The sequence below is a fragment of the Podarcis pityusensis genome (assembly GCF_964106645.2).
Source record: "Podarcis pityusensis genome assembly, chromosome: 13".
Lineage (NCBI taxonomy): Eukaryota > Metazoa > Chordata > Lepidosauria > Squamata > Lacertidae > Podarcis > Podarcis pityusensis.
In genome coordinates this window covers 628,183-655,487 of record NC_138038.1, presented here as the reverse complement: position 1 = coordinate 655,487, position 27,305 = coordinate 628,183, and the positions used below count along the sequence as shown (strand labels likewise).

At 47.4% G+C, this 27,305-nt stretch overlaps 2 protein-coding genes across 6 annotated transcripts in view; both read left to right on the top strand.

Moving 5' to 3' along the window:
* KIAA1671 overlaps positions 1-1,193 on the top strand; it is a 212,717-nt gene extending 211,524 nt beyond the window's left edge. The window contains exon 14 of one of the 2 annotated variants that reach the window (XR_013978975.1): positions 1,183-1,193. The gene's annotated coding sequence lies outside the window, so the exon portion shown is untranslated. Of the gene's footprint in view, positions 1-1,179 lie in introns of both variants that reach the window. The other variant, XR_013978976.1, reaches the window with a different exon arrangement.
* Positions 1,183-27,305, top strand: part of GRK3 (G protein-coupled receptor kinase 3) — a 131,342-nt gene continuing 105,219 nt past the window's right edge. For all 4 annotated transcript variants that reach the window (XM_080979202.1, XM_080979201.1, XM_080979200.1 and 1 more), the window contains exon 1: positions 1,183-2,288. In XM_080979202.1, the coding sequence (XP_080835328.1) occupies positions 2,176-2,288 (113 nt within the window). In that variant the 5' untranslated portion in view covers positions 1,183-2,175. The remainder of the gene's footprint in view (positions 2,289-27,305) is intronic.

Sequence of the window (27,305 nt, the reverse complement as noted above, 5' to 3'; positions counted from 1 at the left end):
TCTCCTTCTTTGGAGGTCTTTAAGCAGAGGCTTGACAACCATATGTCAGGAGTGCTCTGATGGTGTTTCCTGCTTGGCAGGGGGTTGGACTTGATGGCCCTTGTGGTCTCTTCCAACTCTATGATTCTATGATTCTAAGTCCTTGGAGTTGGCTGGCCTGGAGAAGAGACTATTAAGAGGCAATATGATGGCCACCTTCAACTATGTGCAGGGCTGTTACACACACAATGGCTCAAATTCATTTTATGTTGCTCCCAGAGGGTAGCTACTGAACCAGTGGATACAAATCAGAAGGAAAAGGATTTAGCCTAAACATTAGGAAGAAGTCCCTGGTGGTTTGAGCTTTTGGACAGGAGAACCGGTGGCCTCTCCTTCACTGGCAGTTTTTGAGCAGGGGCTGAAGGGCTACCTATCAGTAGGGGGCTAGACGAGATGATTCCTGAGGTCTCTTCCAACCCCAAGTTTCCACTTTTATTTAAATAATGACCTTTATAAAGCTTACCTGGCTGATCTGAGGTGCCCCTTTAGTTGAAACCCTTTTGCTCTATATATTCAAGGCTGCAGCTGTTATGTACTGTTTTTAATAATAATTGCCTCCCACTGAGGCGTCCAGGCTCACAGGTCAGCAGGAGAGCAGCAGCTTTCCAGGCAGGTCGGAGCTTCAGTCTGCAGCCCCTCCAGTTTAAAAGGAAGGATTAGGCCTCAGCTATGAGGAGAGGCTTTTCTCTTCCCTGGTGGGCTAGGAGATGAACCAGGGGCCCGACTGCTGGCCTAAAGCAGCTTCCTCTTATGCTCCTGGATGAAGCAGAACTTCTAATCGGAATCAGAAGCCCACGGTCCATATTGCGGATCAGTAAATCGCTTCGTGTGAGGAAGTGCAGCGCCTCGCAGGAGGCCGCTTGGAGGCAACCACGCGCGGTCCTGCCAGCAGTCTGCCCCCTCCGGAGCCCCCGCCCCACTATTCCGCAGCGGCTCGGCTTCTTACTGCCGTCCGGAGCGGCGGGGAAATCGATCCAGCGCCGGAGTTTGGAAGGCGCCGCCGCCTCGTCCTTGCAGTCCTTCTCCTCCTCCTGGGCCGGGAGAGGAAGCTCAGCCTCGGCGGGCAGAAGCAGCAGAAGCCCGCAAAGGAGGAGCGGGGGGCGGCGCGCGAAGGCGGCGGCGGCGGCGGCGGCTGCTGCTGCTGCTGCTGCTGCTGCTGCAAGGAAGCTGCGTCGGGGCGTTTGCGCCGGATTGCCCAGCGGCAGCGACCCTTCTTCGCCCCCCCCCCCGGCAATAGGAAAGGAGCCGCCTTGGGGGGCGGCACAGCTCTCTGCGCCCCCGGCGTGCATTGCCCTCTCCGGGCATAGGCTGCTTTTTCCTTCTTTGCAACGGGCCCCCCCAGGCGCTCTCCCTCGCTGCCCCTGCCGAAAGAGGGGCGCTGAGGGCGGGGGGAGCAGCTCGGGGGGGGGGCTCGCCTGCGCTGCGCCCCCCCAAGCCTTTCCCCTCTTTTGCTCCCTCGCGATGGGAAGGCGGCGGTGGCAGCAGCTGCTTCTTCTTTGAGGGTCTCGGCTTGGCGAGGAGGGGGGGTCCCCGGTAGCCTCCCAGGCCACGGGGGGGATGGCCCCCCAGGACTAGCAGAACTCCGAGCTCCCTCCCCACCCCAGATATATAGGGTGGGAAGTGGCAAGGCTTCGGGGGACCTGGAGGAGGGGAAAGCGGGGCCCAAAGGGGTTTTTCGGGGGGGGGTTAGGCCGTAAATGGATGGGAGCGGTCTCTTCAGAGCAGGGGAATTTTGTGTGAGAGAGTTTAGGGGGTTCATTTAGAAGAGCAAGGTGAGGGGGTAGTCTATATATAAAAGGAGGGACGGGGGGGGGAGTCTGTTGGTCATTTTGTGGGTGATAGGGGGACAGTGTTCATTTTAGCCCCTATTGGGAAATGGGGACATAAAGTGAGGGTATTGGGGGTTAATCATAGGATCCTGGGTTAGGGGGGTGTGCCAGTTAGCAGGGGAGAAGGGCTTGCTTACATGGGGGGGGTCCTTTGTTTTTAGGGAGGAGGAGGGGCTAGCCAGCTGAGAAGGGGGCCTCCTGGGGAGAGAAGGAGGGACACCCCATCCCCACCTGACAGGTGTTTTTTGCCAAGTGCGGGCCCTGGCCAGAGTCCCAGGCCAAAGGCCCAGGCCTGTGGGCAGCCAAGATGGCGGACCTGGAGGCCGTGTTGGCGGACGTCAGCTACCTCATGGCCATGGAGAAGAGCAAGAGTTCGCCTGCCGCTCGCGCCAGCAAGAAGATCACCCTCCCCGAGCCCAGGTGAGAGCGGCTGGCGGGAGGTGTGTGTGGGGGGCTTGCAGTGTGCTCCTCCTCCCTGCCAGTACTTTATTTAATTTATTACTTATTTGCTTCATTTCTATCCCAACCTTTTCTCTTTCCAAGGAGTTCCACATGGGTGTAAATGGTCCTTGCCCCTCCCCGTTTGATACCCCCACGACAACCTTGTGGGGTGGGCTAGGCTGGCTGGTCTTTCCCAAGTCCTAATCCTTTTTATCCTGCCAGCAACCACCACAATCCTGAGAGGTAGGCTAGGGTGAAAGGCAGTGCCTGGCCCAAGATCACACTCAGAGAGCTTCGTGGCTGAGTGGAGGGATTTGAACTCAAACCACTGTGCCACGCAGGCTATCTCCACCACCACCACCGCCAACACCTGCAGGCCAAAAGCACCTGTGATGGAACTCTGCCAAGGAGGATGAGCCAGGATTAGTACTGCCCATCATCCTTGTTATCATCAATATGATTACTGCATTTCTGTCCCACCTTTTCTCCAAGGAGCTCCAGGGTCCTTGTCAGACACTAACTCCTGCACCACCCTGGCTCCAATTATGAGTCTCCCCTTCCTATGAATATCTTCTAGAGCCTGCTTCTCCTATCCAGATACCCCTCTCCAATATCCCAGATACAACTCCTCCACCATGACGGCTGACTGAAGGGTCAGCCAGGATAGATCCCGCTTTGCTCTTTCACAGCACCATACTTTTATAAACCCCTCACCCTTGTCTCCCCCAAATTGCCCCCCAAACCAGCACTCTGTGAGAGTTGGGGTACAGTGAATGTGAACCAAATGAAGGATTGCAACCCATCCCCCTTTTTCTTTTGCTTGTGGTCCGCTTGGATTCCCTTCAGGAGGTGGAAGCCGCTTCAGGTCTTTGCATTCCCCTGACCCTGGCCTTTGACTGCTCTTAAGTTATGTTTGATTTATTTATTACATTTTATATCCTAACTTTCCCCCTGTGGAACTCACGGTGGCATGCATGGTTCTCCCTTTCTCATTTCATTTAATCCCTACTACAACTCTGAAGTAGGTTAGGCTGAGAGGTAGTGACCGCCTTTACCCACATGAGCCAACGTGGACTCTGCCCTTCCTTGTGGTCTTTGTGAGGGAGGCAGAGAGGATGTCAACATGAGAGTGGGCATTTTCAGAGGGGGTTCCCTGTTGGCAGAATGCTCTCCCCAGGCAAGTACAATTTTAGGTGCCAGGCAAAACCACCCTTATTTAGGCTTCTGGTTTTTAATTGCAAGGGTAGTTAGTTATGCCAATGGCCTTTGCTTAGCCACTGAGGATGACCTTTAGGTGAAGTGGGGATGGTCTGTTCATTTTAAATTTATTGTCGGATGTTTGCTGCTCTTTTCATCTAATGCCTTTTTCATTTTATTTTTTCCTTCTTAAGTAGCTTTGAGGTACATGAGTCCAAAAATGTGACAAATAAATAGAATAAATAAAAAAGTTTATAATGACCCCCCCCTACATAAAAGGATTCCCACCCCCACCCTGGCAAGTTGTTCCAATGATGCTTCTTTGGCTTCAGTTGTCCTTCATCCTACTACTCTTTTTACTATTATTTAAATTAAAATGATACTGTTATTAAGTGACCATAGTAAACCTCCACTTATGGTTGGTGGATGTTTTGTGTCCTTTGGTGGTGCCCACAACCAGACACCTGGGTCATATAAGTAATCAAATTGATCCTTTCCATGTCAAACCCTTCCCCTGACCCCCTCAACTTAAAGTTTGACAAAGAAATTATGAAAATAGCTGGGCTTTTGCAAGGCTTTTCAGAGCTGCTGTCCCTGGTAGCAACTGTCTTTCTCCAGTGTCACCAAAGTCAGCGTAAACGTTGGCAAGCACCTCTGCTGCAGCGCTTTAGTGGGAATTCACATCTTGGTCTTCTTCCTCTACCTGCTACTCTTAGCTACCTTGGTACCATTCTCCTTGGCCTCCAGTTGTCTAAAATCTTGAGTGGCCAAGGTTTCCCCCCTGCCCCCCAAAGTCCCCTTAGAGATGGGACACCCAGACATCTTATTCTGTTTCATGGGAGCTGATGTGAATATACAAAGGTGCCATTGGCCCATTTATGCCCAGCTTTCTCTGCTCTGACCAGTGGCAGCTCTTAAAGGCTTCAGGACTTTCCCAGGTTTGTGCATCCCCCTTCCTTCCTCCTTTTAGCTGGAGATGTCAGGGCTTGAACCCAGAACCATTTACATGTAAACCTGATGCTCTACCACTGAGCTGTGTTGGTCCTTTTCGTTGGGCTGCTACTTCTTCCTGGAATGGTCCTCCCTGTGATTGGATGGGGAACCAAAAGCCTCCTCTCTGCTTCCAGGGATTTAAAAGCCTCCGTTCCTCCCTATTTTCATCCAGCTACTCTTATCCCTTTGGGGGATATTTCTGTCCCTGATCCCCCCGCCGCCCCTCCTGAGCTCATCAACCTTGTATCTAAGCTTCCTAGGGAACCAGTGTGGTGTAGTGGTTAAGAGCGGTAGACTTGTAATCTGGTGAACCAGGTTCGCGTCTCCGCTCCTCCACATGCAACTGCTGGGTGACCTTGGGCTAGTCACATTTCTCAAAAGTCTCTCAGCCCCACTCACCTCACAGAGTGTTTGTTGTGGGGAGGAAGGGAAAGGAGAATGTTAGCTGCTTTGAGACTCCTTCAGGTTGTGATAAAGCGGGATATCAAATCCAAACTCTTCTTCTATTAGCACCTCTGTGTCTTCTGCTACAAATCGCTATCCCAGCCATGTGGGATGTTCTGCACCCTCATTTGACTCCATGTCAAAGGACAGGTACAACAAACACTTTCCTGATTGCTGTTTGTAAAAAGTACAGACAAAAAGGGGAGTGGGAGTGGTAATTGGGAGTTTCGTATATGCCCACATCAGACCACCTAGCTTAGTATTGTCTACACTGACTGGCAGCAGTTTTCCAGGGTTCCAGGCAGCTGTCAGGGATTGAACTTGGGACCTTTTTTTATACAAAGCAGAAACTGCCCTTGCCCATTATAATGGGTATGGGGTTGCTCGTGTGTAAGTTGCCGCCTCTCCTGGCTATGTTGCCTTGTTAAACCTTTCTGTCTGGACAGCCCTTCACTTCGTGGCTGCCTCAGTCGCTAGCAGAATCCGTCAGTGGGCGTTTCTTAAACCTGTTCCAACATAAAAGTTGTTTGACGCCCAGTCTCTTCCTACTCTCCCTGCGTGGAAGTCTTCTGCGCAGGGAGGGCGTGGGTAGCGGAGGACCAGTGCTCTCCCCGCTGGTGTCCAGTGAAGAGTCCTGGAGCCCTCTCGCCGATTCCCCCATCTGCCCCCCTTTATCCCTGGTGTAACGTTGATTTGCTTCCCCCTCTGCTGAACTGCCTCTCTCCCTGCTTGGCCCTTCTCCAGCATCATTTGAGAGCCTTCCCTCCGCCTCAGGCTCCGATGTCAGTTCCCTGACACCCATGGACTTGCGTTGGAAGGCTTCAAATTGCCCGAGTCATGGACTTCAGAATTTGGGAATCCTAAAAGGACATGTGGACTGTGAGATTGAAATGTTTCTGATCAAATGAGGAAGTGTGTTGTGAGGGAAAACTTTCTTTCCCAGGAAGAGACCATATTTCTCCAGTTATCTTTAGACAGGGTGCTGAACCAGCAATAACACTGGCTTCCTGCAGCTCCGTATCTCCATGTGCTTGACTTCCATGGAGCCCTTCGTGGTCAAAGTTCCTGTTTTCTACCTTGTTTTTTGGCCTTGTTCGTGCAAGTCTGGGTTGCCTTGTAAGGGGGAAAGAGCTCATCCTTTTTGGGATAAATGTAGATGCATTTCTCTCTTGAAAGGTAAAGGGACCCCTGACCATTAGGTCCAGTCGTGGCCGACTCTGGGGTTACGGCGCTCATCTCGCTTTATTGGCCGAGGGAACTGGCGTATAGCTTCCGGGTCATGTGGCCAGCATGACTAAGCTGCTTCTGGCGAACCAGAGCAGCGCATTGAAACGCCGTTTACCTTCCCGCCGGAGCGGTACCTATTTATCTACTTGCACTTTGACGTGCTTTCGAACTGCTAGGTTGGCAAGAGCAGGGACCGAGCAACGGGAGCTCAACCTGTTGTGGGGATTCGAACCACTAACCTTCTGATCGGCAAGTCCTAGGCTCTGTGGTTTAACCCACAGCACCACCTGCGTCCCATTTGTCTCTTAGAGGACACGTAAATGTTCCCTCCCTGAACTGATGGTGAATGATGTTCCTGCTCCAGTTTTTTAGGCTAGCCAGGAGATCAAGAACTGGAGTATAGCTAGAGGGAGGAAATCTCATAGAATCATAGAATCATAGAGTTGGAAGAGACCACAAGGGCCATCGAGTCCAACCCCCTGCCAAGCAGGAAACACCATCAGAGCACTCCTGACATATGGTTGTCAAGCCTCTGCTTAAAGACCTCCAAAGACGGAGACTCCACCACACTCCTTGGCAGCAAATTCCACTGTCGAACAGCTCTTACTGTCAGGAAGTTCTTCCTAATGTTTAGGTGGAATCTTCTTTCTTGTAGTTTGGATCCATTGCTCCGTGTCCGCTTCTCTGGAGCAGCAGAAAATAACCTTTCTCCCTCCTCTATGTGACATCCTTTTATATGTTTGAACATGGCTATCATATTACCCCTTAACCTCCTCTTCTCCAGGCTAAACATGCCCAGCTCCCTTAGCCGTTCCTCATAAGGCATCGTTTCCAGGCCTTTGACCATTTTGGTTGCCCTCCTCTGGACACGTTCCAGTTTGTCAGTGTCCTTCTTGAACTGTGGTGCCCAGAACTGGACACAGTACTCCAGGTGAGGTCTGACCAGAGCAGAATACAGTGGCACTATTACTTCCCTTGATCTAGATGCTATACTCCTATTGATGCGGCCCAGAATTGCATTGGCTTTTTTAGCTGCCGCGTCACACTGTTGGCTCATGTCAAGTTTGTGGTCAACCAAGACTCCTAGATCCTTTTCACATGTACTGCTCTCAAGCCAGGTGTCACCCATCTTGTATTTGTGCCTCTCATTTTTTTTGCCCAAGTGCAATACTTTACATTTCTCCCTGTTAAAATTCATCTTGTTTGTTTTGGCCCAGTTCTCTAATCTGTCAAGGTCGTTTTGAATTGTGATCCTGTCCTCTGGGGTGTTAGCCACCCCTCCCAGTTTGGTGTCATCTGCAAATTTGATCAGGATGCCCTTGAGCCCATCATCCAAGTCGTTGATAAAGATGTTGAATAAGACCGGGCCCAAGACAGAACCTTGTGGCACCCCACTAGTCACTCTTCTCCAGGATGAAGAGGAACCATTGATGAGCACCTTTTGGGTTCGGTCAGTCAGCCAGTTACAAATCCACTGAGTGGTAGCATAGTCAAGACCGCATTTTACCAGCTTCTTTACAAGAATATCATGGGGCACCTTGTCAAATCCCTTGCTGAAATCAAGGTAGGCTACATCCACTGCGTTCCCTTCATCTACCAGGCTTGTAATTCTGTCAAAAAACGAGATCAGGTTAGTCTGACATGACTTATTTTTCAGAAATCCATGCTGACTACTGGTGATCACAGCATTCCTTTCTAGGTGCTCACAGACTGTTTGCTTAATGATCTGCTCCAGAATCTTCCCTGGTATTGATGTCAGACTGACTGGGCGGTAATTATTTGGGTCCTCTCTTTTCCCCTTTTTGAAAACAGGGACAACATTTGCCCTCCTCCAGTCTGCCGGGACTTCGCCTGTTCTCCAGGAATTCTCAAAGATGACTGCCAGTGGTTCTGAGATCACATCTGCCAGTTCTTTTAATACTCTTGGATGCAGTTCATCTGGCCCTGGAGACTTGAATACATCTAAACTAGCCAAGTATTCTTGTACTATCTCTTTAGTTATTCTGGGCTGTGTTTCCTTTGCTGAATCATTTGCTCCAAATTCTTCAGGTCAGGCATTGTTTTCTTTATCGGAGAAGACTGAGGCAAAGAAGGCATTGAGGAGTTCAGCCCTTTCTGTGTCCCCTGTTTGCATTTCACCATCTTCTCCTCTGAGTGACCCCACTGTTTCTTTGTTCTTCCTTTTGCTACAAACATACCCATAAAAGCCTTTTTTGTTGCTTTTAACCTCTCTAGCAAGCCTGAGTTCATTCAGTGCTTTAGCTTTTCTGACTTTGTGTCTACACGTGCTGGCTATTTGTTTGAATTCCTCTTTGGTGGTTTCCCCCCTTTTCCATTTTTTGTACACATCCTTTTTTAATCTTAACTCAGTTAAAAGTTCTTTAGATAGCCACCCTGGCTTCTTTAGGCACCTTCCATGTTTCCGTCTCATTGGTATTGCCTGAAGTTGTGCTTTTACTATCTCCCTCTTAACAAACTCCCAGCCATCATGAACTCCCTCTCCTGTCCATGGGATCTCACCTAGCACTTCCCTACGTTTTATGAAGTCGGCTTTCTTAAAGTCAAGAAATTGAGTCCTAGTATGCTTGGCTGCTCCTTTCCGCTGTATAGTAAACTTCAGAAGAGCATGATCACTCGCGCCGAATGATCCTTCCACTTCTACCCCACTAACCAGGTCATCAACATTGGTTAGGACCACATCTAAAATGGCTGTTCCTCTTGTTGCTTCTCCCACTTTCTGGACAATGAAGTTGTCTGCAAGGCCAGTGAGGAATCTGTTTGACCTTATGCTCTTGGCTGAGTTTGACATCCAACAAATATCCGGGTAATTGAAGTCCCCCATTACTACTATCTCCCTTCCTTTTGCATGCTTGGCCATCTGTTCCAGGAAGGCATCAAGCATGCAAAAGGAAGGGAGATAGTAGTAATCTCTCCCCGCCCCTTTAAGGTGGGCACTGTTGGGGTCATTTCACATGGTTTTAAGTGCACCATCTGTGTGTGTAAATTTGAGTGCACCCTCTCCTGTGTAGGACAGGCAATTACCAGGCTGGCTTGTTAAATATCAATGAGTCATCACCATTATCCCTTGCTGGGTTTCCTTTTGACCACTTACTTGACAGGTATTTCTCTATTTCTAGACCAGGGGTCAGCAAGCGTTTTCAGCAGGAGGCCGGTCCATTGTCCCTCAGACCTTGTGAGGGGCTGGGCTATATTTTTTCTTTTGGGGGGGGAATGAACAAATTCCTATGCCCCACAAATAACTCAGAGATGCATTTTAAATAAAAGCACACATTCTACTCATGTAAAACATGCTGATTCCTGGACCATCCACAGGCCAGATTTAGAAGGCGATTTGGCCGGATCCGGCCCCCGGGCCTTAGTTTGCCTACTCATGTACTAGACAGGCAGGGCTGAGTCTTACGCATGCACTGAATGTCAATGCTTCTGGCCTAGGTGGTTGTGGAGGGATGCGGTGCTTGTCTGCTCAGAAAGAGAGAGAGATGACTGTGCTGATGCAATCCTAGACTGATACCCAGACAAGAAAGAAACACCCCCATGTGATACTTGCTGTTGAAAGGGATGGAAGAACTGCAGTGTGATTTAGATCAAGTGCTGAGCAGCACTGGAGGTTTTTCCTTTTCTTTCAGGAGAACATTTTTTTCTTTTTTTAGAAAGAGTATGAGGCAAGGAGAAAAAGGTCTACTCTCCTGTCCTTCAAAGTTAGGGTTGGTTCCCAAGTGTAGCATATAGGTTTTTTAAAATCCTGACATTGGTGTTTTCTGCAAAAGAATCTAGTGAAGAAGCAACATTAAGATGATGTTGGTGCAAACAAATGGATTGGCCTTGTAGGTGCTCTTGTCAGCTCCAGTCTGGTTGGCTGGCCTGGCAGGGAACAGGGCAAGGAGAGAGCAGTTTTAAGTGTGTGTGTGTATTTATGTTTGTGAGCCAGGTAGCTCCCTGCTCAATAGGAAATATTCCTGAGAGGTAATTGCTGAGTGATTAGGGGCAGGCACACCTGCAGTGATCCCCTCCTGCCCTCAAATCACGTAGATCAGGATGTGTTTAAACCAGATTCTTTAGCTTAAACATAGATTTCAAAGCAACGAAGTCTATTTGGTTTTTATGTATGTTAGCTCCACTGCTTGTAGGATCAAAGAGGTGAGAGCAGGCTTTCCTAATTAGATTACAGGTAACAATCTTTGTCCTAGGAAATGGCTGAGAGCTTAGGTGTCCTGAATCCTTCAGAGACAACACAACAAATGGCAAATGACAACAGGATGATGAGAACCCCAGGTGTTTCCTTCCATGTCTCACCTGATGTTTAATATGCTGGCAGTGAGCTTTTGAGTCATACAGATCTCTTGAAACCAAGGAAAACAGAAATTTCCAGATGTGCACTCCCAGGACAGTTGCCTGGATGTTCACTCCTGCACAAACCTGAGAAAAATGAATGGCTCAAATGGCAGAGCTCATGCTTTGCGTGTCCCAGGTTCAATCCCTGGCAACATCTCCAGGTAAGGTTGAGAAAATATCCTTGCCTGAAACCCTCAAGAGCTGCTGCTGGCCAGTGAAGGTAATACTGAGCCAGGTGCTTTAATGGTCTGACTTGGGATTGGTGAGGCAGATTCTGATGGGATCAGAAGTTGCACTCACTTCAGTGGGACTTGTGCAAGGAGCTGGGGGGGGGAGGTTCTTTTGCCTCCTAACTTTTGCTGTTCAGCAGCCAACCTCTGTCCCACCAGCTCCGCTGGCCCTCTGCCTCATCCTGGAACTGCCATTGACTTTGTGTGTCTCAGTGACTGTTAGCCATGGAGTTGGCCATCTTTCCTCATGATCAGTCTTCATGTGCACATGTAGGGGATTTTCTTGAAATGCTGGCAGCCATGGGGGCAGCCTGTGCATGAGATAGGTGACATGGTCCTCATACTGAGCTACTGCAGTAGTAAATTTGAACATCTTGTAATTGGCCACTCACCCTGGGCTTAGCAACAGTTCCCAGCAACTTAATTCAATCTGCCATTTATCCATCTTGTCTCACACAGGGTTCATTGGTAGGTTTTGCTTCGCTTGTGTCCTTCTGGAAGAATTTAGTTAGATGGGAGGGCCTGCAGCTCAGGGCTAGAGTGCTTAAGGTTGCAAGTCTCAGCCTGGCCCTGTGCTGGGATGTTTCTGCTAGCCAGGATTGTCTGCAGTGAGCTAGATGTCAGACATGGAGTAAACAAGATGGAGGAGGGCCCACAGCCCAGTGTTAAGGCATCCCACTTAAGGGGGGGAAAGGAGCAGGGCACAGGTGATTGAAAAAGGAGCTGAATTTTTCCTATAGGTTGTAACAATTGTAATTGATAATTGCATTTGAGTAAGATGGCAACCAAGGAGCAGACAACACCAATGATGACTAGGAGGGCCTCAGTTCAAGAGTCCCACTCTGAATTATTTGATATGATTTCTGAGATGAAATCAGATTTGGCCAAGGAGATAACACAGCACTCAGACAAATTAGCAGATAACTTACTAGCCCGAATTGATAAAAATATGGAAATGGTGACACAATTGTCAAGTACAGCAGTACCTCGGGTTAAGAACTTAATTCGTTCTGGAGGTCCATTCTTAACCTGAAACTGTTCTTAACCTGAGGTACCACTTTAGCTAATGGGGCCTACCGCTGCCACTGTGCCACCGCTGCACGATTTCTGTTCTCATCCTGAAGCAAAGTTCTTGACCCGAGGTACTATTTTTGGGTTAGCGGAGTCTGTAACCTGAAGCGTCTGTAACCCGAGGTACCACTGTAAGATTGACTCACTGACTAAGAAAACAGAAGCGTTTGATGTCTCTCTGAAAGACTTGGAGGAAAAATCAGGGAAACTGGAGACTGAAACCAAAGATTTAAAAAACTTTCAGGAACCGCCAAAGGAGGATGTGTCCTGGCAGACAGGAATCATTTGCGGATTCTCTAGCGGTCCTTGAAATGAAACAGAACAGACGGAGAGAATGATGGGCGTCCCTGAGGAGGGTGAAAATGACCTGAAAGAATTCCTTGCATTGCTCCTTTAAGAAGGCCTTCTTGTCTCTCCTTGCAATTTTTTGGAAATCTGCATTCAATTTCCTCTATCTTTCACTATCTCCCTCACATTTTGCTTGCCTTCTCTCCCCTGCTATTTGTAAGGCCTCGTTGGACAGCCACTTTGCTTTCTTGCATTTCCTTTTCATTGGGATGGTTTTCGTTGCTGCCTCCTGTATAATGTTGCGAGCCTCCATCTTCAGGCACTCTGTCCAGCAAATCTAAATCCTTAAACCTGTTCCTCACTTCCACGGTGTATTCATAAGGGATTTGATTTAGATTGTATCTCACTGACCCAGTGGTTTTTCCTACTTTCTTCAGTTTAAGCTGGAATTTTGCTATAAGAAGCTGATGATCTGAGCCACAGTCAGCTCCAGGTCTTGTTTTTGCTGACTGTATAGAGCTTCTCCATTTTTGGCTGCAGAGAATATAATCAATCTGATTTCGATGCTGCCCATCTGGTGATGTCCACGTGTAGAGTCATCTCTTGTGTTGTTGGAAAAGAGTGTTTGTGATGATCAGCTTGTTCTCTTGCCAGAACTCTATTAGCCTTTGCCCTGCTTCGTTATGAACTCCAAGGCCAAACTTGCCAGTTGTATCTTTTATCTCTTGATTCCCTACTTTAGCATTCCAATTCCTTATAATGAGAATAACATCCTTCTTTGGTGTCATTTCTATAAGGTGTTGTAAGTCTTCATAGAATTGGTCAATTTTAGTTTCTTCAGCACCAGTGGTTGGTGCATAAACTTGGATTACTGTGATTTTAAAAGGTCTGCCTTGATACTGGTGATTAAAATGAACGTATTGCCAAAAATGTTATTTCTATTTCAGTCAGTCCCAGTGATAAGCAATATGAGATGCTTCAAAGAATGGCAGAAAGATATTGCGAGATTTATCTGGAAACGGAGGATACTGAGAATAAAATATAAACTCCTTATGGATGTTGAAGAAAGAGGAGATTTCTCCCTACCAGATTTAAAGTTATATTATGAAGTATCTTGTATCTGTTGGATTCGGGATTAAATTAGAAAACACGGACCTTCTAGATTTGGAAGGGCATGACAATAGATTTGGTTGGCATGTGTATTTATGGTATAATAAAGCCAAAGTCCACAAAGGATTCCAGAACTACATAATAAGAAATGCAGTTTTAAAAGTATGGGAGAGATACAAGGATTTACTAGAACAAAAGACACCATGGTGGATCTCACTGACAGAAGTAATATCAGTAAAAAAAGTGAACATGAGCTGTTAACAGAAGTGGATAATCAATTAAAGTTGAAAGATTCTGAGGAAATCAGCGAGAAAGTAATAGATTGGTTACAATACTTTCAACTAAATGAAACCTTTAAAAATGATAAAAAGAAAGGATTTAGTTACACCATATCAAAGAGAAATAGTGGAGAATAATATAAAATTATTGTCAAAAATTCCCATTGCTGTTGGAATGGGAAACAAAAGACAAAGAGGTTAAGTGTGTAATGATAAAGTTGGCAAAGGATCTGGGACATAACATACAAATGAATGATTGGGAAAAACTTTGGAAGGCGGATCTCAAATTTACTGCATGTACCACACTGAAAGAGAACTATAAGAAAATGATGTATCGGTGGTACTGTATATAACACTGGTAAAACTTGCTAAATAAATGCTGGAAATGCAGAGAAAAAGAGGGTACATTTTATCATATGTGGTGGGAATGCAAGGTTATTAAAAGCTTCTGGGAAATGATAGATAATGAATCAAAAAAAATGTTTAAACTAACCTTTGCAAAGAAACCAGAAGTGTGTAATAGGAACAGTAATTCCCAAGGAACTGAAGAAATTACTTATGTACGCCACAACAGCAGCCCGGCTCCTGTTAGCCCAAAGATGGAAAGAATAACAGTTGCCAACAATAGAAGAATGGCAAATAAAACTTATGGACTATGCAGAAATGGCAAAACTGACGGCAAAATTCGGAGACTCTGACAATGAGAAGTTTAAAAAAGAATGGGGGAAATTTATTGTGTACATGCAGAAATACTGTAAACAAGTTGGTACATTGGCAGGTTTAGATTAAGCACTTGTAAGTCATAAATAATTAGATAATGTAAAGGTGTAACAAGTGGATAAAAATGATAACAAAATGCAGAGAATGATGTAAGATGTAAAGAACCAGTAGAAGAGGGTGGAAGGAAGTCTTGAGGTTTAAAGAACCTCAAAAGAAGGTTTGTAAAATAGTAGAATTTTTTATTAGAAGTATAAATGTTAATGGTGGTTTGATTTTTGTATCCTTATTTTATTGATTATTATTTTTGGAAAAAATAATAATAAATTATTTACAAAAGAAAGAAAGAAAGAAAGAAAAAGGTGCCTCCTTTGAAGAGTCACTGCCCATCAGTATTAAGCCAGAGGGACAAGTGTTTTGTCTTGGTTATCAGAGAGCTTTGTGTGCCCAAGAGACATGTACCTTAGCCTTATTTGAGGTCTGAGCCTAACCATTTTTCAATAATCCTTAGCAGAAATAAAATAGTTTTTAAAGCAGAGAATCATTTCCTGTTTTAGACAGCTCGATGGCTCCATTAAAAAGTTTGTCTCCCCCGTTCCAAGTTGTTGCTGGTATATTTGTCCCCCTAACTCTGAGCAGGACAGGATGGTGCACATTTGACTATCCTGTGTTTGTTTCCGGGGTGAAAGCATGTGACTTTTGTAGGTCTGTCCAGGGGGGATCACAGCTGAATCCAGATTAGCCCTCAAGTGTAGCCTATGCTAGCTGTTTGGTTGAAGGAAACTGATCTCTGTACAACATGATGCTGGGTTGGGTTGTTCCTTTAAACCAAGAGGCGGCAAATTGTGTAGCTGTTTATCTGGAGCAGGTGACTAGCGACTTTGCTTTGTTCCAGTTACATTATCACTTGAAAGAAATACACCAAGTGCAGTTTGGTTGCTCCTTCATGGTTTGTCAGCTGTCTAAAGCTACGGCACCCGCCTTCCATAGGTAAGTTGGGTCCTAAAGGAAGGAAAGGACTTGATGGAATGGAAATTTTGAAGCTCCTTTCTTGTTTTATTGTGGCATAACTGAACTGTTGGCTCAACTGACCCCTACACACACAAATCTTTTTTGTGCTGTGGCCTTTGTAGCATGAAAGGCAAACATGAGTAGTTTATTGGCCGTGCTTAGGGGAGTTGCAGAAGGTTGATTTCAAGGCTATTTACTAATGTATCATCAAACCTTTTATTGGCATCACATACAAACATCCATAGCAAATCAATACAGAATTACCACCTTCCCAGTGACACAAAACATTTGTCAAATGAAAGAGGCAAAGCAGTCTAACATTACATCTCTAGGTCTCCAGGGAGATCAGATGTCTGCAATGTGTTTCAATGACAAAAAAGCAGATAAAGATATTTAGCCACTAACTTGGTGAGCTCCTGATTATTCCCCAATAATAGAAAATATATGATCTCTGACTCTGGTTTCCATTTGGGGATGCAGAGTTGTTCTAGGAACTGCTGGTGGAGATCCACATATAGTTTACAGTTAAGAACCATATGTGTAAGAGTTTCCACCTGATGGACTTCACATGGGCAAATTCTTTCTCCTTCCACCATTCCCGAGAAGCTTCCCCATAGGAGGTTTGAAGGATTTGAATTAAACCTGGCCAGCGAAAATGCCCTACTTTCTTGAGGATTAAGCAAAAATGCAAGATAATTGTGGTTAATTTCATGTGCCCAAGAAAGTTGAAAGTTAAGAGGGGAACATGTTTTCGCTGCTGCTGCTGCTGTTAGTTCCTGGCGTTCAATGTCCCACAAACTAGCTTTTAGTATAGCCTTGGCAGATGGTGGGGACATCGATTGCAAAAATTCCACTGACAGCCCAAGTTGCTGTACCGTTAGATTAAACCGTTGTAGCCCTGGGAAAAGAAAGGGATCTAGCAAAACTTCACTAAGAAGAGGATCTTTTTTAAAAAAATCATTTTTATTGATTTTCCAATAAAAAACATCCAATTAATATATCTAATCATAATACTCCAATTAAAGTAAAAAACTAAAATAAAAAAGACCAAATTATAGTCCAAATTATAATTATTTTTTCAGAGCTCCCCACAGTCTGGATCTCTGAAGCATATCTTCACATCTCAGTCCTGCCTCTCCTCGTTGTTTCCATATTTTCCACATCTCGATTTTGACGCTTTATAATTCTCCGTCCCTGAGTCCACAATTCTCAATCATGTCAAACATCATATACTTTTATCCGTCGAATACAGCTTTATTAGTATATATTTTTCCAACTGTCTTTTTATCAGCGCAGCTTCCTCTGACTCCGTTCCAATCCGGGATGTTGTCCAAGTTTGTTATCTGAAGTTTAATGGCGCAGCAACTCCCAATCATTAATTGTCCAAACCTTCCTTTTGAGCTTTATTGAACCAGTACCTTCCAAGTTAAATTGTTAGGCAAAACTGTTTGCAATATTACAATGTAGATAAACTGTATTTCACAAATATCAGTCATTTGGCGATCGATCAGCCTTTGGAAACCGTGCTCTCCCCCCTCCGGACCCTAGAGGGAGGGATGCTAGACACAACTTAGCCTTCTCTCTTGCTCATAATGAATATTAAAAAATCTTCAAACAGCTGCACTGTATATTGTTCCAAGTTGTTCTCTCAAATCATTGCAAAATCAGCCAGCACATAACTCCTGCTTCCCTTGAAGAAAGGGAGGAATAAATTTTTACATGCTGCGTCATATTAGCGGCATCTTGCCTCCTCTTCCATCTTTATCAAGTCTTTCAAGTCTTAAGTAAAGCTGCTCAACTAAATGCCTAATTATAAATAGAAGTCCATCTGTACTCTTTTTTTTTTTTTAAGTTCTTAATGAGGCTTGGCATTGAAAACCAATTGTAGATGTTAAGTGGGGGGAGGGGCATACCAAACACCTCCGTTATCCAAACTCCATGATGAGAATCTTTTTGAAGTCTGAGCTTAAACCCCCAGGGACTGTACACTTCTGCAGGTTTTTTCTTAAGCTTCTTCGATCCAGTCCCATGTCTGTTTATTGTCCAAATCTGTTCATTTTTTCAAACAGATGTTCCCGGCTATGAGAATGGCATTGGAGAGTGCCGGCCGTACCGTGCTCTGCGACCCAGTGTCCTGCGCTTGCACCTTGATGCAAGTCAGCATTCTCGGACAATCTGCGGGTCTACGAGACAGTCCTCCCCCAACCTGGGGAGTCTGCCAGGGCTAATTACCCCCATATCAGCCTTGAATTACCGGCACAGCTGGGGTCCAGCTATATGGGAGTCAGCCATTTCCCACCGCCGGAAACAGGAAGCTCCAAGGAGAGGATCTTTATCTGTTGTGAGGCAGATGTTTAACCAGCATGTAAGAAATCTCGCCCAGGCTATGGTTGACCTCTCTCTAGACACAAGGCTACATAGGGTACACAACGTGGGACAGCAAAAATCTTAAAAAGGAAAGCTGCCTTACTCGTTCTACCAGCTGGGTAAACCCTGGCAGCCAGACTGGAATTCTGTAGAGCAATTGAGCTATAACTTTGACGTTGAAGACTTTGAGGGCAGAGGGGATATGTGAATTACCTCTTGTTAATAAAGAAACACATTATGGCATGCATAGACATCTTACTGGCATTCACCGCCGTTGCACCGTGCGAGGACCATAGAAGCCTACGATGGAATGTGATTCCCAGGTAGTTGAATTTGAATACCTACTGGATGGGTTTTCCACCAAGCTATAGCTTTTGCGTGAATTCCCAAAAACCATTATTTTGCTTTTATCAAAGTTCATGCACAGTTTCATTCTGGACAGATAGTCAATTCAGGAATTTAACAAACGTTTTAGGCCAATTCTTGTCTGTGAAAGCAAAATCATATCATCTGCATATAGAAGGATGGGAATGCTTGATGCGTTGAGTTTTGGGCTGTGGGCATCCATCTGTTTTAGTAAAGAAGTGAGGTCGTTAAGATAATATTAAAAATAGAGGGAGCAAGTACACAGCCCTGCTTTACTCCTCTGTTTATAATGACAGGATCTGTCATTACATTTGTTGGTGTTGTTCTTATGCAACAGGTGTTCTTTGTATAAAGCTTTTTAATCAAGTAAAAAGGCCCATTGTCTCCAATTGTCTCCAATTTGGACCATAACAGCCCCCTGTCAACTGTGTCAAAAGCAGCCTTGATATCAAGGAAGGCCACATAAAGACATTCTTTATGAAGCCACGTGTACTTAGCAGCTAAATGAGTTAACACCAAACAGTTGCGTAAAGTAGATTTCCCTGGCCTGAACCCTGCCTGCTCTGGACCTATGATGTTATTCTCATCAAGCCAAGTAGTTAGTTTATTTAACAGATGTTTAGCATACAATTTCCCGATGTTTGACAGTAGACTAATTGGCCGATAATTGGATGACAGCTTTTTGTCACTCTTTTTAAAGATTGGGATAATTATAGATTGCTGCCATGAGTTAGGTATGATACCAGATCTATCTATCATAGTGAATAGTTCCGCAAGTATCAGAGCCCACCACTCTGGCTTGGCATTGATCAGTTCAGATGGAATAGCATCAGGGCCGGCAGCCTTTCCTGCTTTCATCTGGTCAGTTAAAGTTATAACTTCAGTGATGGAGACAGGGGGCCACTCATCCGCGAAAGTAAAAGTGGTACGGTTATGACTATCTGGTAGAATACAGTCATCAAAGAAAACCGCCTTAAAATGCTCTACCCATGACAAAGATGGAATCAATGTCAGCGAATCATCCTGTGTCTGTGGGGAGACTGCTTCAGCCTTCCAAAATTTCTTATGATCTTTCATTAGGATGGCTCAGAGTAGCGTATCCCAGCATGCCTGATTATATCTTATCCGGCTGAGCTGGATAGTTTCCCTAAGTTGTTGAGATCTGGAGAAGTAAATGTCGGGCAATGGAGAGCTGCCCGTCTCTCTGAACTCTCTATAGATTCTCCTAACCTCAGTTTTAATTGCTATGGTTTCTTTGTCAGTCCAATCGCAAATCCCCCTCTTCTTAGGTGGCCTGTGCGAGTGTAAATGGGACAGTTCAGTTGTTAAAGTGTCAATAAGTTCTTCAAACCAAGAGACTCCAACAACATGGAAAGTTCACCTTTCTCTACCGCAAACAAATGAATCACATGGTCAGAATTCACCAAGCTTTGGAAAAGAGATAGTGTATGCTCGTTAAACTTGTATCCTTGTGTGCTGGAGACTCGGTTCCTGGGGGGGATGGATTAATTAACTCTTCTGACTTCCTCAATGGAAAGACAAGTTTGCAATGTAGAGGGAGATGGTCATTGAGCATAGGATCACCTATGTAGAACTCAGCCACATAGGGCATCAAATTAGTGGGTATCAGAATATAGTCCACCACACTATTTCCCTGCAGGGAGATATAGGTAAAATTCCCAGAGCCTTCCCAGTCAGTTAGCCCATTGAGCCACGTCAGGGCCCTGGTGGTGGTCAGCTTGGTGAGTCACAGACCAGCCAGACTGATTACTGGATCCTGGGATCTACGTTCCCTAAAACAGAAGTCTGGGATAACAGAGGTATCCAAGATTTCCCATGCTTTTTGTATACACTTCCTACCCTTGGCCTAGGCGGGCATTAAAGTCTCCAGTCAATGTAATAGGTAGGTCAGGGCAGATGAAGTCCAGATTCTTGAGCACTGGTGCAATAAATTCCCATTGTAGGTTCTTGGCTGTGACAGTAGGAGTGGGAGGGATATACACATTGATCAGTAACATTTCCTGGCATACTAGCTCTATCTTTGTTACTAGTAATATACAGCTATAATAATAATAATAAATTTTTTTATTTATATCCCGCCCTCCCCAGCCGAAGCCGGGCTCAGGGCGGCTAACAACAATAAAACAGTACAAAAGTACAGCATAAACAACATTCTAAAATCATTCATTATAAAATTAATTAATTCAAGCCACTGGCAACCATTGGGCCAGAGCTCCGCGAAGATTGCCGAGGGAGGGAGTCAGGCTGTGCCCTGGCCAAAGGCCTGGTGGAACAGCTCTGCATTTGCACAGCTGTCAACTTTTCTCTTTTCTTGCAAGGAATCCTATTCGGAATAAGGGTATTTCCCTTAAAAAAAGGAAAACATTGACAGCTATGCATTTGTCGACAGGATGTGTTCACTTTTTATATGGGGAGCCACCAGGGTTAACAATCCACCCGAAGGCCTACCTTTCTTGTGGCTTTTGGTTGCTGGAACTGAAAAGGCATTAAAACCTGCAAGTTTGATGTGATGTAATGACCAGGTTTCTTGTAAACAGACTACAGTGGTACCTCGGGTTACAGACGCTTCAGGTTACAGACTCTGCTAACCCAGAAATAGTACCTCGGGTTAGTACCTGCAACTTTGGTAGTAGTTGTTTTCGTTCCGTATCTTTAAAAACGTGCCTCAAATCAATATTATAGTCCTGTAAGAGGGCCCTATAATTCAGGAGCTTTTTAGGAGTAGCCGAGTCAAAAAATGTCAGCATGAGTCTAGTGTGCTGGGGGTCCATGCAAAGCAAGTTTATCGTGATCAAATTGTCGCACTGGATGTTTAGTAAAAGCTTAAAGTTTCTCTTCACGCTGTCAATTGATTTCCAGTAAGGCAGCTTACCACTGAAAGGATATATATCAAGAGCTACTTGAGTGCTTTGTAGGATTAGGTCCCTACTTTCACTGTTGTTATTTTTACTATTTGTAGTCTCTTGGTTATCAAGTCCAGACCGATTACACGCCTGTACACGATGGTCATGGGGGAGGGCAACACTGTGGTTGGCCTCTTTAGAATTGAGGGTGCTACTTCTGGTCGCCAGAAGACCAATTCAGTCAAAAGAGACATTACTTTTTTTAATTTGCTGTTAATTTCCTCCACTGTTCTTGCAGTCAGCAAACAATGGTCCGCGAGTATTTCCACATAGAGTGGTGCCCCCTCTGATGTTCATTGGATAGTTCATGGGCACTCGTCTCAGCATTCTTCCCCGGGTGATCTCCACCCATTAAAGTGTTCCCACCTACCTGGGAATGTGCTCTGTTGGATGTGGTAGGTTCTGAATTCTGTGCTCTTACGAAATCATCCAGTTTACTCTGCTTGCACTTCTGCTGTGGGCTCACTTGTGGAGAAGAGACTGGTTGCTTCTTTTTCCTAGTCATTTTCCTGGAGATGCAGCCACTACTAATTTCAGCTGTGAATCCGAAAGCTTGGCGCCCTCCTAAAAAAGAGCAATTAATCTCCACTCCTGCTGATAAGTAGTTGGTAGATTGAGTCGAGCTGGAGCTAACTCCCCGAGACTTTCCAGGACTTTTTCTAAGACTTTTAACTTGAGCTTTTAACTCAAGCTTTGTGAATATATTAGTTAAGGAACAGCTGCCAAATGTTGTAGATAAAATACTGAGGCTGATAAAAGCTGAATAAAAACTGATAAAACTAATAAAAACCGCACAACTGCTGCGGAGCTCAAGTCAATGCTTCCACTAACGACGCCATCTTGGTGCCTCTCCAATTTACTAATCCTATTTGCATGTCACCCAAATAATTATTGTTTCTGGCTAGTTTACTGAAACATTAGACAGATACAGATACAGAACTTTACAGAACAGCAAGAGTAGTCTAAACTTACCACAAGCACAGCAGCCAAAACATTTTAGGATTTGAAATGCAGGGCTAGGAAAATGGTGCATGAAGAGTCCAGAAGGGACCTGGCCATCTGCTCTTTCCCCCTTTGGCCTCATTCCCTTTCTCCCCAGAAGACCTGTGAGATCTTATTTCCAGCATGAGAGTCAGTTTGCTTTCTCCTTGAGATGAAACATGCCTTGAAGGGAAGGCCTGCCCCATTTCAGTGACATCCCACATGGTCTGGTAGATGTTCTGCGGCACATATGGGCAGGCAGCCTGCAGTGCTTGGATTCTGAGTAGCTGTGGACCTGGCTTCATCATGGGAGTAGCAAGGGCAGGGAATGGGAGAAAGGAAGTGGCAGAGAGAGAGACTGAGGAAGGAAGGTAGAAGGAAAGGTGGGTGGCCCTGCCCATCACCATTAAGTGACCTGGCAGATTCTCCCCATTTCTGAACAACAATAGAAGTTTCTCACCTGTGTTTGAGAGGGAGGGGGTACTTTGGAACATGGAGAGGACCATACATGAAAGGATTTAATAATTTATTTTGCTTTTCAGTCAGATAAGCAGCTTGTGGCTTCTGCCTGTTGTGCCACTTTGTGGGTTTCTCCAGGTAACTTTCTCCTCTAGGAATCCTGAGAATGCAAGATGCATTGTTCATTGCTAGTAGAAATTCTGAAACTTTCCTGGGGGAAGTGTGAACAGGGGCGCAGGAGGATTCTGGTGATAAATCAAAAACTAAGAGGCAGAGTTGACTCTTTTATTAGAGGAGGTGAGAAATCACCATTTAGCAATTTCAAACTGAGCCAGCAGAGTTTAGGAAGTACCCACCCTCTATAGCAACCTATATCAGATCTCCAGAAGTTCTCTCCCTCTCTCCAGAGAACTGGTCCGGGAAGATTCCATGGTCAAGGGCACCACCCCAAAGGCATCAGCTGGGGGTCATGGGTCTTGGTGAGAGACTTCCATATTCAGGGCTTGACAGATTACAACACAACACGTAGCACCCTGGTCCTCCCCCCCACCCCCGCCATCCCTTGGGTTGTGGGTGGAATGCCAGGGGACAAACCATTCAGAAGAACTTCCTGAGAGTAAGAGCCGTTTGACAGTGGAACGATCTCTCTCAGTAGGCAGTAGACTCTCCTTCCTTGGAGGTTTTGAAATGAAGATTCCTGCATTGCAGGGGTTGCACTAGATGACCCTTGAGGGCACATTCTGACTCTACAGTTCTGTGATTTCATGATTCCTTCTGAATGACTTGTCCTGGATTTGATTTTAGTTAAGCTAGCTAATTTGCATAAGTTAATTTGTTTTAGGGGGAGTGAGACAGGCCTGCCCAGGAGTGAGCCCCAGCCAACACTAGGGTGGAGGCATTGGGACATCCAATCTCAGTGATCATGGGCAGCAGGAGTTACACTAAAACTAGACCACGTCTGTCAGAGTTGCTTCCAGATCCTAGCTCACAGAGGATCACGCTAGCCAGCGATCATTAAATAAAAGTCTTTATTGAGTTACAGTTTCCATTCTCAAGCTGCTGCGTGCAACCCTACGTCTAATGGTTAGATCGGCGAAGCTCCATCTGAGTCTCCGCCCCTTGTACACCAACTTAATATCCTAGCCTTGCTCCACCTTTTCCGCCTGACTGTTCTTCTCTGGGTCCCTCTGCCCCCCGGGGTCTCTTCCTTCCGGGATTCCTCTGACGCTGACGCTGACCCCCCTGACTCTTCTCCCTCCTTTCGGCGGGCTTTAGGACCTGGCTCCCTTTCCGGGCTGCCTACTGCGCCACCTTCCTGTGCATTTGAACTTGGCACGCGCGCCCAACCTTCCACCTTCCGTCTGACCGTTTCTTCGCTCCCCGATGGAGGTGTGGCCACTCCTGACTCGTGCCCTCCCCCCTGTTGTGAGCTGCCAGCGCTTGATCCCTGGCGCCCTTCCTCTTCCCTGCTCTCTGGCGGTGACGCTGGTCCTGATTTCCAACTGCTCCCCTCTGAGTCCCCTCTGGCTCTATCTTCCTGGGGTGTCCCCCTAGGCTCCCCCCTTGCCCTGGCCACTGGTGCTCCTTTCTGTGAATCTTCTGATTCACTGGAAAGACTCGGAGATCTCGGGTCGTCGTCATCACTCATCTTTTCTTCTGCCTCCTCTCCCTCGCTCTCTGTTTCCTCCCTTGCCCTTGCCTCTGCTCCTGAACCCCTGACATCCATCCCCCCCTCGAAGCCCCCTCTTCCCCCCTCCCCTCCTTCCGGTGCGGGATCTGGGTGCTGCCGTGTCAGGGGGACGAATGTCGGATACAGTTCGCTTCCCGTGGCGGGCCGCCATCCGAAGTCTTCCGGTTCTTCCTCCCTGCTCTCGTTGACGACGGTCACCTCCGCTTCCATCTCTGTGCCGCCGTGCTCGAAACCCGGGTTGTCCCCGAAAACGTCCATGTCCGTCTCTCCCTCGTTGCCTTCTGGAGACGTTGCTCGTCCTGGACCCTCCAGCCACCTTCTGCGGAACTGCTCCTCTGGTCGATCATCCCACCAATACGAGGGTTCTGAAGCAGATCCCGAGGGTGACCCCTCCGGGGAACGGGCGTCTCGTGTCGGTTCGTCGTCCGAGTCGAACCCCCGGAACGTGCTGGCTGAAAGCGTGGGCGTGAAAAGCCAGTCGTCGAAAAAGTCTGCTGGCATTGGCCTATGTGGGAAGAGGGCATGAAACTCTTCTTTGAGCAGAGGTTCGTCTAAAGCGTAGCCCGGCACCCAGCTGTTGGCACTGGCCGGGGTGCCCTCCTTGGCGAGAAGGTATTCTACCCCCTCTTCCCCCCATCTGGAGTCCAAAATCTCCGTGACTTCGTTGAAGCGCTCCTCCTGTGCCACTCCCCCTTGCCCGGTTCTCTCTCGGAGCGGACCCGGTGCCGTTCCTGGTTCCTGAAACCTGTGAGGTGCCTTGTAGGGAGTGAGCACCGATCTGTGGAACACTGGATGCATTCTGGAACCCTCCGGAAGAGCCAGCCTGAAAGCCACCGGGTTGACCTGTTCGTCGACTTGGTAGGGCCCCAGTTGTTTATGCCCTAGTTTCTTCTTCGCCAACGACCTGGCCGGCACTGCGTGGGCTGCTAACCAGACCCAGTCTCCCACATGGATCTCTTCGCCAACCCTTCTGTGTTTGTCCGCTTGTACCTTGTATGCGTGTTTAGCCAGCTCCAGGTGCCGCTGCAGCTGATCGTGGACCTCCTGCAACTCCGACGCGAACGCATCTGCTGTCTGCGGCTCCCCCTCCCCCATTCTTTCCAGTCCCGGGAAGGTTCTGGGGTGCCTCCCGTTGTTGGCGAAGAACGGCGTGACCCCCGTGGACACGTGCTTCGTGTTGTTGTAGGCGAACTCGGCGAGAGGCAGGTAATCCACCCACGTCGCAGGCTGTTGATTCGCATAACATCTCAGGTACTGCTGCATGATGGCATTGACCCGCTCCGCTTGCCTGTTGGTCTGCGGGTGTCTAGCCGACGCCAGGTTGATCTTGACGTTCAGGAAGCCCATCAGCCTCTGCCAGAAGTTCGAGATGAACTGTCGCCCTCGGTCGGACAGAATAGACCGCGGCAGACCGTGAACCTTGAACACGTGGTCTATGAACAGTTTGGTGGTTTGTTCCGCCGTGGCCACCTTCGCACACGGAATGAAATGTGCCATCTTGGAGAACAAGTCCACCACCACCAGCACAGCCGTCTTTCCCCTCGAGCTGGGCAGATCCGTGACAAAGTCCAGGGCCACTCTCTCCCATGGTTCGAACGGAGTTTGCAGCGGTTCCAGCAGTCCGGCCGGCGGTCTGTGCACTGGTTTGGCCCTCTGGCAGGTGTCACACCTCGCCACGTAGTCCGCGACTTCCCCTCTCATTCCGGGCCACCAGAAGTCTCTGGCTACTAATTCCACCGTCTTCTCCTTGCCAAAGTGCCCGGCAGTGGGCGCGTCGTGCAGCTGCTGCAGTACCTTGGCGCGAAGTTCGTCTCCCGGCACGTAGATGGCCCCTTTACGGATGAGCAAACCATCTCGCAGCTGGAACTCGTCGGTCGCTGCCGTGCCCCTGTGCACCTCTGCCATCTTTGCTTGCGCGAAGGAGTCATCCTGCAACACTCGTCGCACCGCATCCAGGTCAACTGTTGCCGCCGCGCACGCCCACACTGTCGGTGCGAAGACGTGCATGGCGGCCGCTGGCGTTGCCTCCTCCAGATACTGTGGCTTACGGGAGAGAGCATCCGCCATGATGTTGGTGTCCCCCGGGACATACTCTATTCGGAAGTCGAAATTCGCAAAGAACTCAGCCCAACGTATCTGCCTCTGGTTCAGGAACTGTGCCGTGCGCCAGTGCTCTAGATTCTTGTGGTCCGTGCAGACCTGCACCGTGTGCTTGGCGCCGATCAGGAAGTGCCTCCACGCTTTGAACGCTGCATGAATAGCCAGCAACTCCCTGTCCCAGATCGTGTAGTTCTGTTCGGACTTGCTGAGCTTCCTTGAGTAAAACGCTCCCGGCCTCCAAACCCCCTGCGGGTCTTTCTGCAGCAGGACTGCTCCCACGGCTCTGTCCGAAGCGTCTGTCTCCACCCTCATCGGCCTGCTGGGGTTGACATGAAGCAGCTGCTCTTCCGACGCGAAGAGACGCTTGAGTGCCTGAAAGGACTGCTCCGCCTGCTCTGTCCAGATGAACTTCTTTTTCTTGGAGCTGAGCGTGTCCGTGATGGCCGCTGTCTGCATCGCAAAGCCTTTGATAAACTTGCGATAGAAGTTCGCGAAGCCGACAAACCGTTGGACCTCCTTCCGGTTGCGTGGGCTTTTCCAATCCAACACTGCTCGGACCTTGGCGCTGTCCATGGCGAGCCCTTTATCAGACAACTTGTAGCCCAGGAAATCCACCTCCGTCACGTCGAATTGGCACTTCTCCAGCTTGGCGTAAAGCCTATGTTGCTGTAGCCTGCTCAGCACTTCCTTGACGTGTCTGTCATGCTCCTGCTGCGATTCCGAAAAGATCAGGATGTCATCCAAGAAACAGACGCACGTCTTGTAGAGGAGCCCCGCCAACACGTGATGCATGAAAGCTTGAAAAACGTGGGAGCCATTTTGCAATCCAAAAGGCATAACTCTATATTCGTAGGTGCCCAGGGGCGTGAACATGGCTGTCTTCCACTCATCTCCTTCCCGCATGCGAATGAGGTTGTATGCCCCTCGCAGGTCCAACTTGGTGAACACTCTGCCCTTCCGTACCTTTGCGAGGAGGTCGTCGATTCGGGGCATGGGGAAGTCCGATGGCTTGGTCACACTGTTCAAAATGCGATAGTCCACTACAAGTCTTTTTTGGGGCGTGTCCCGCTTCTTAACAAAGAATACCGGACTGCCCCCCGCTGCCTTGGACTCTCGGATGAAACCGCGCTCCAAATTATGATCTATGAACTCCTTGAGTTCCTGCAGTTCGTCCTCAGACATGGAATACA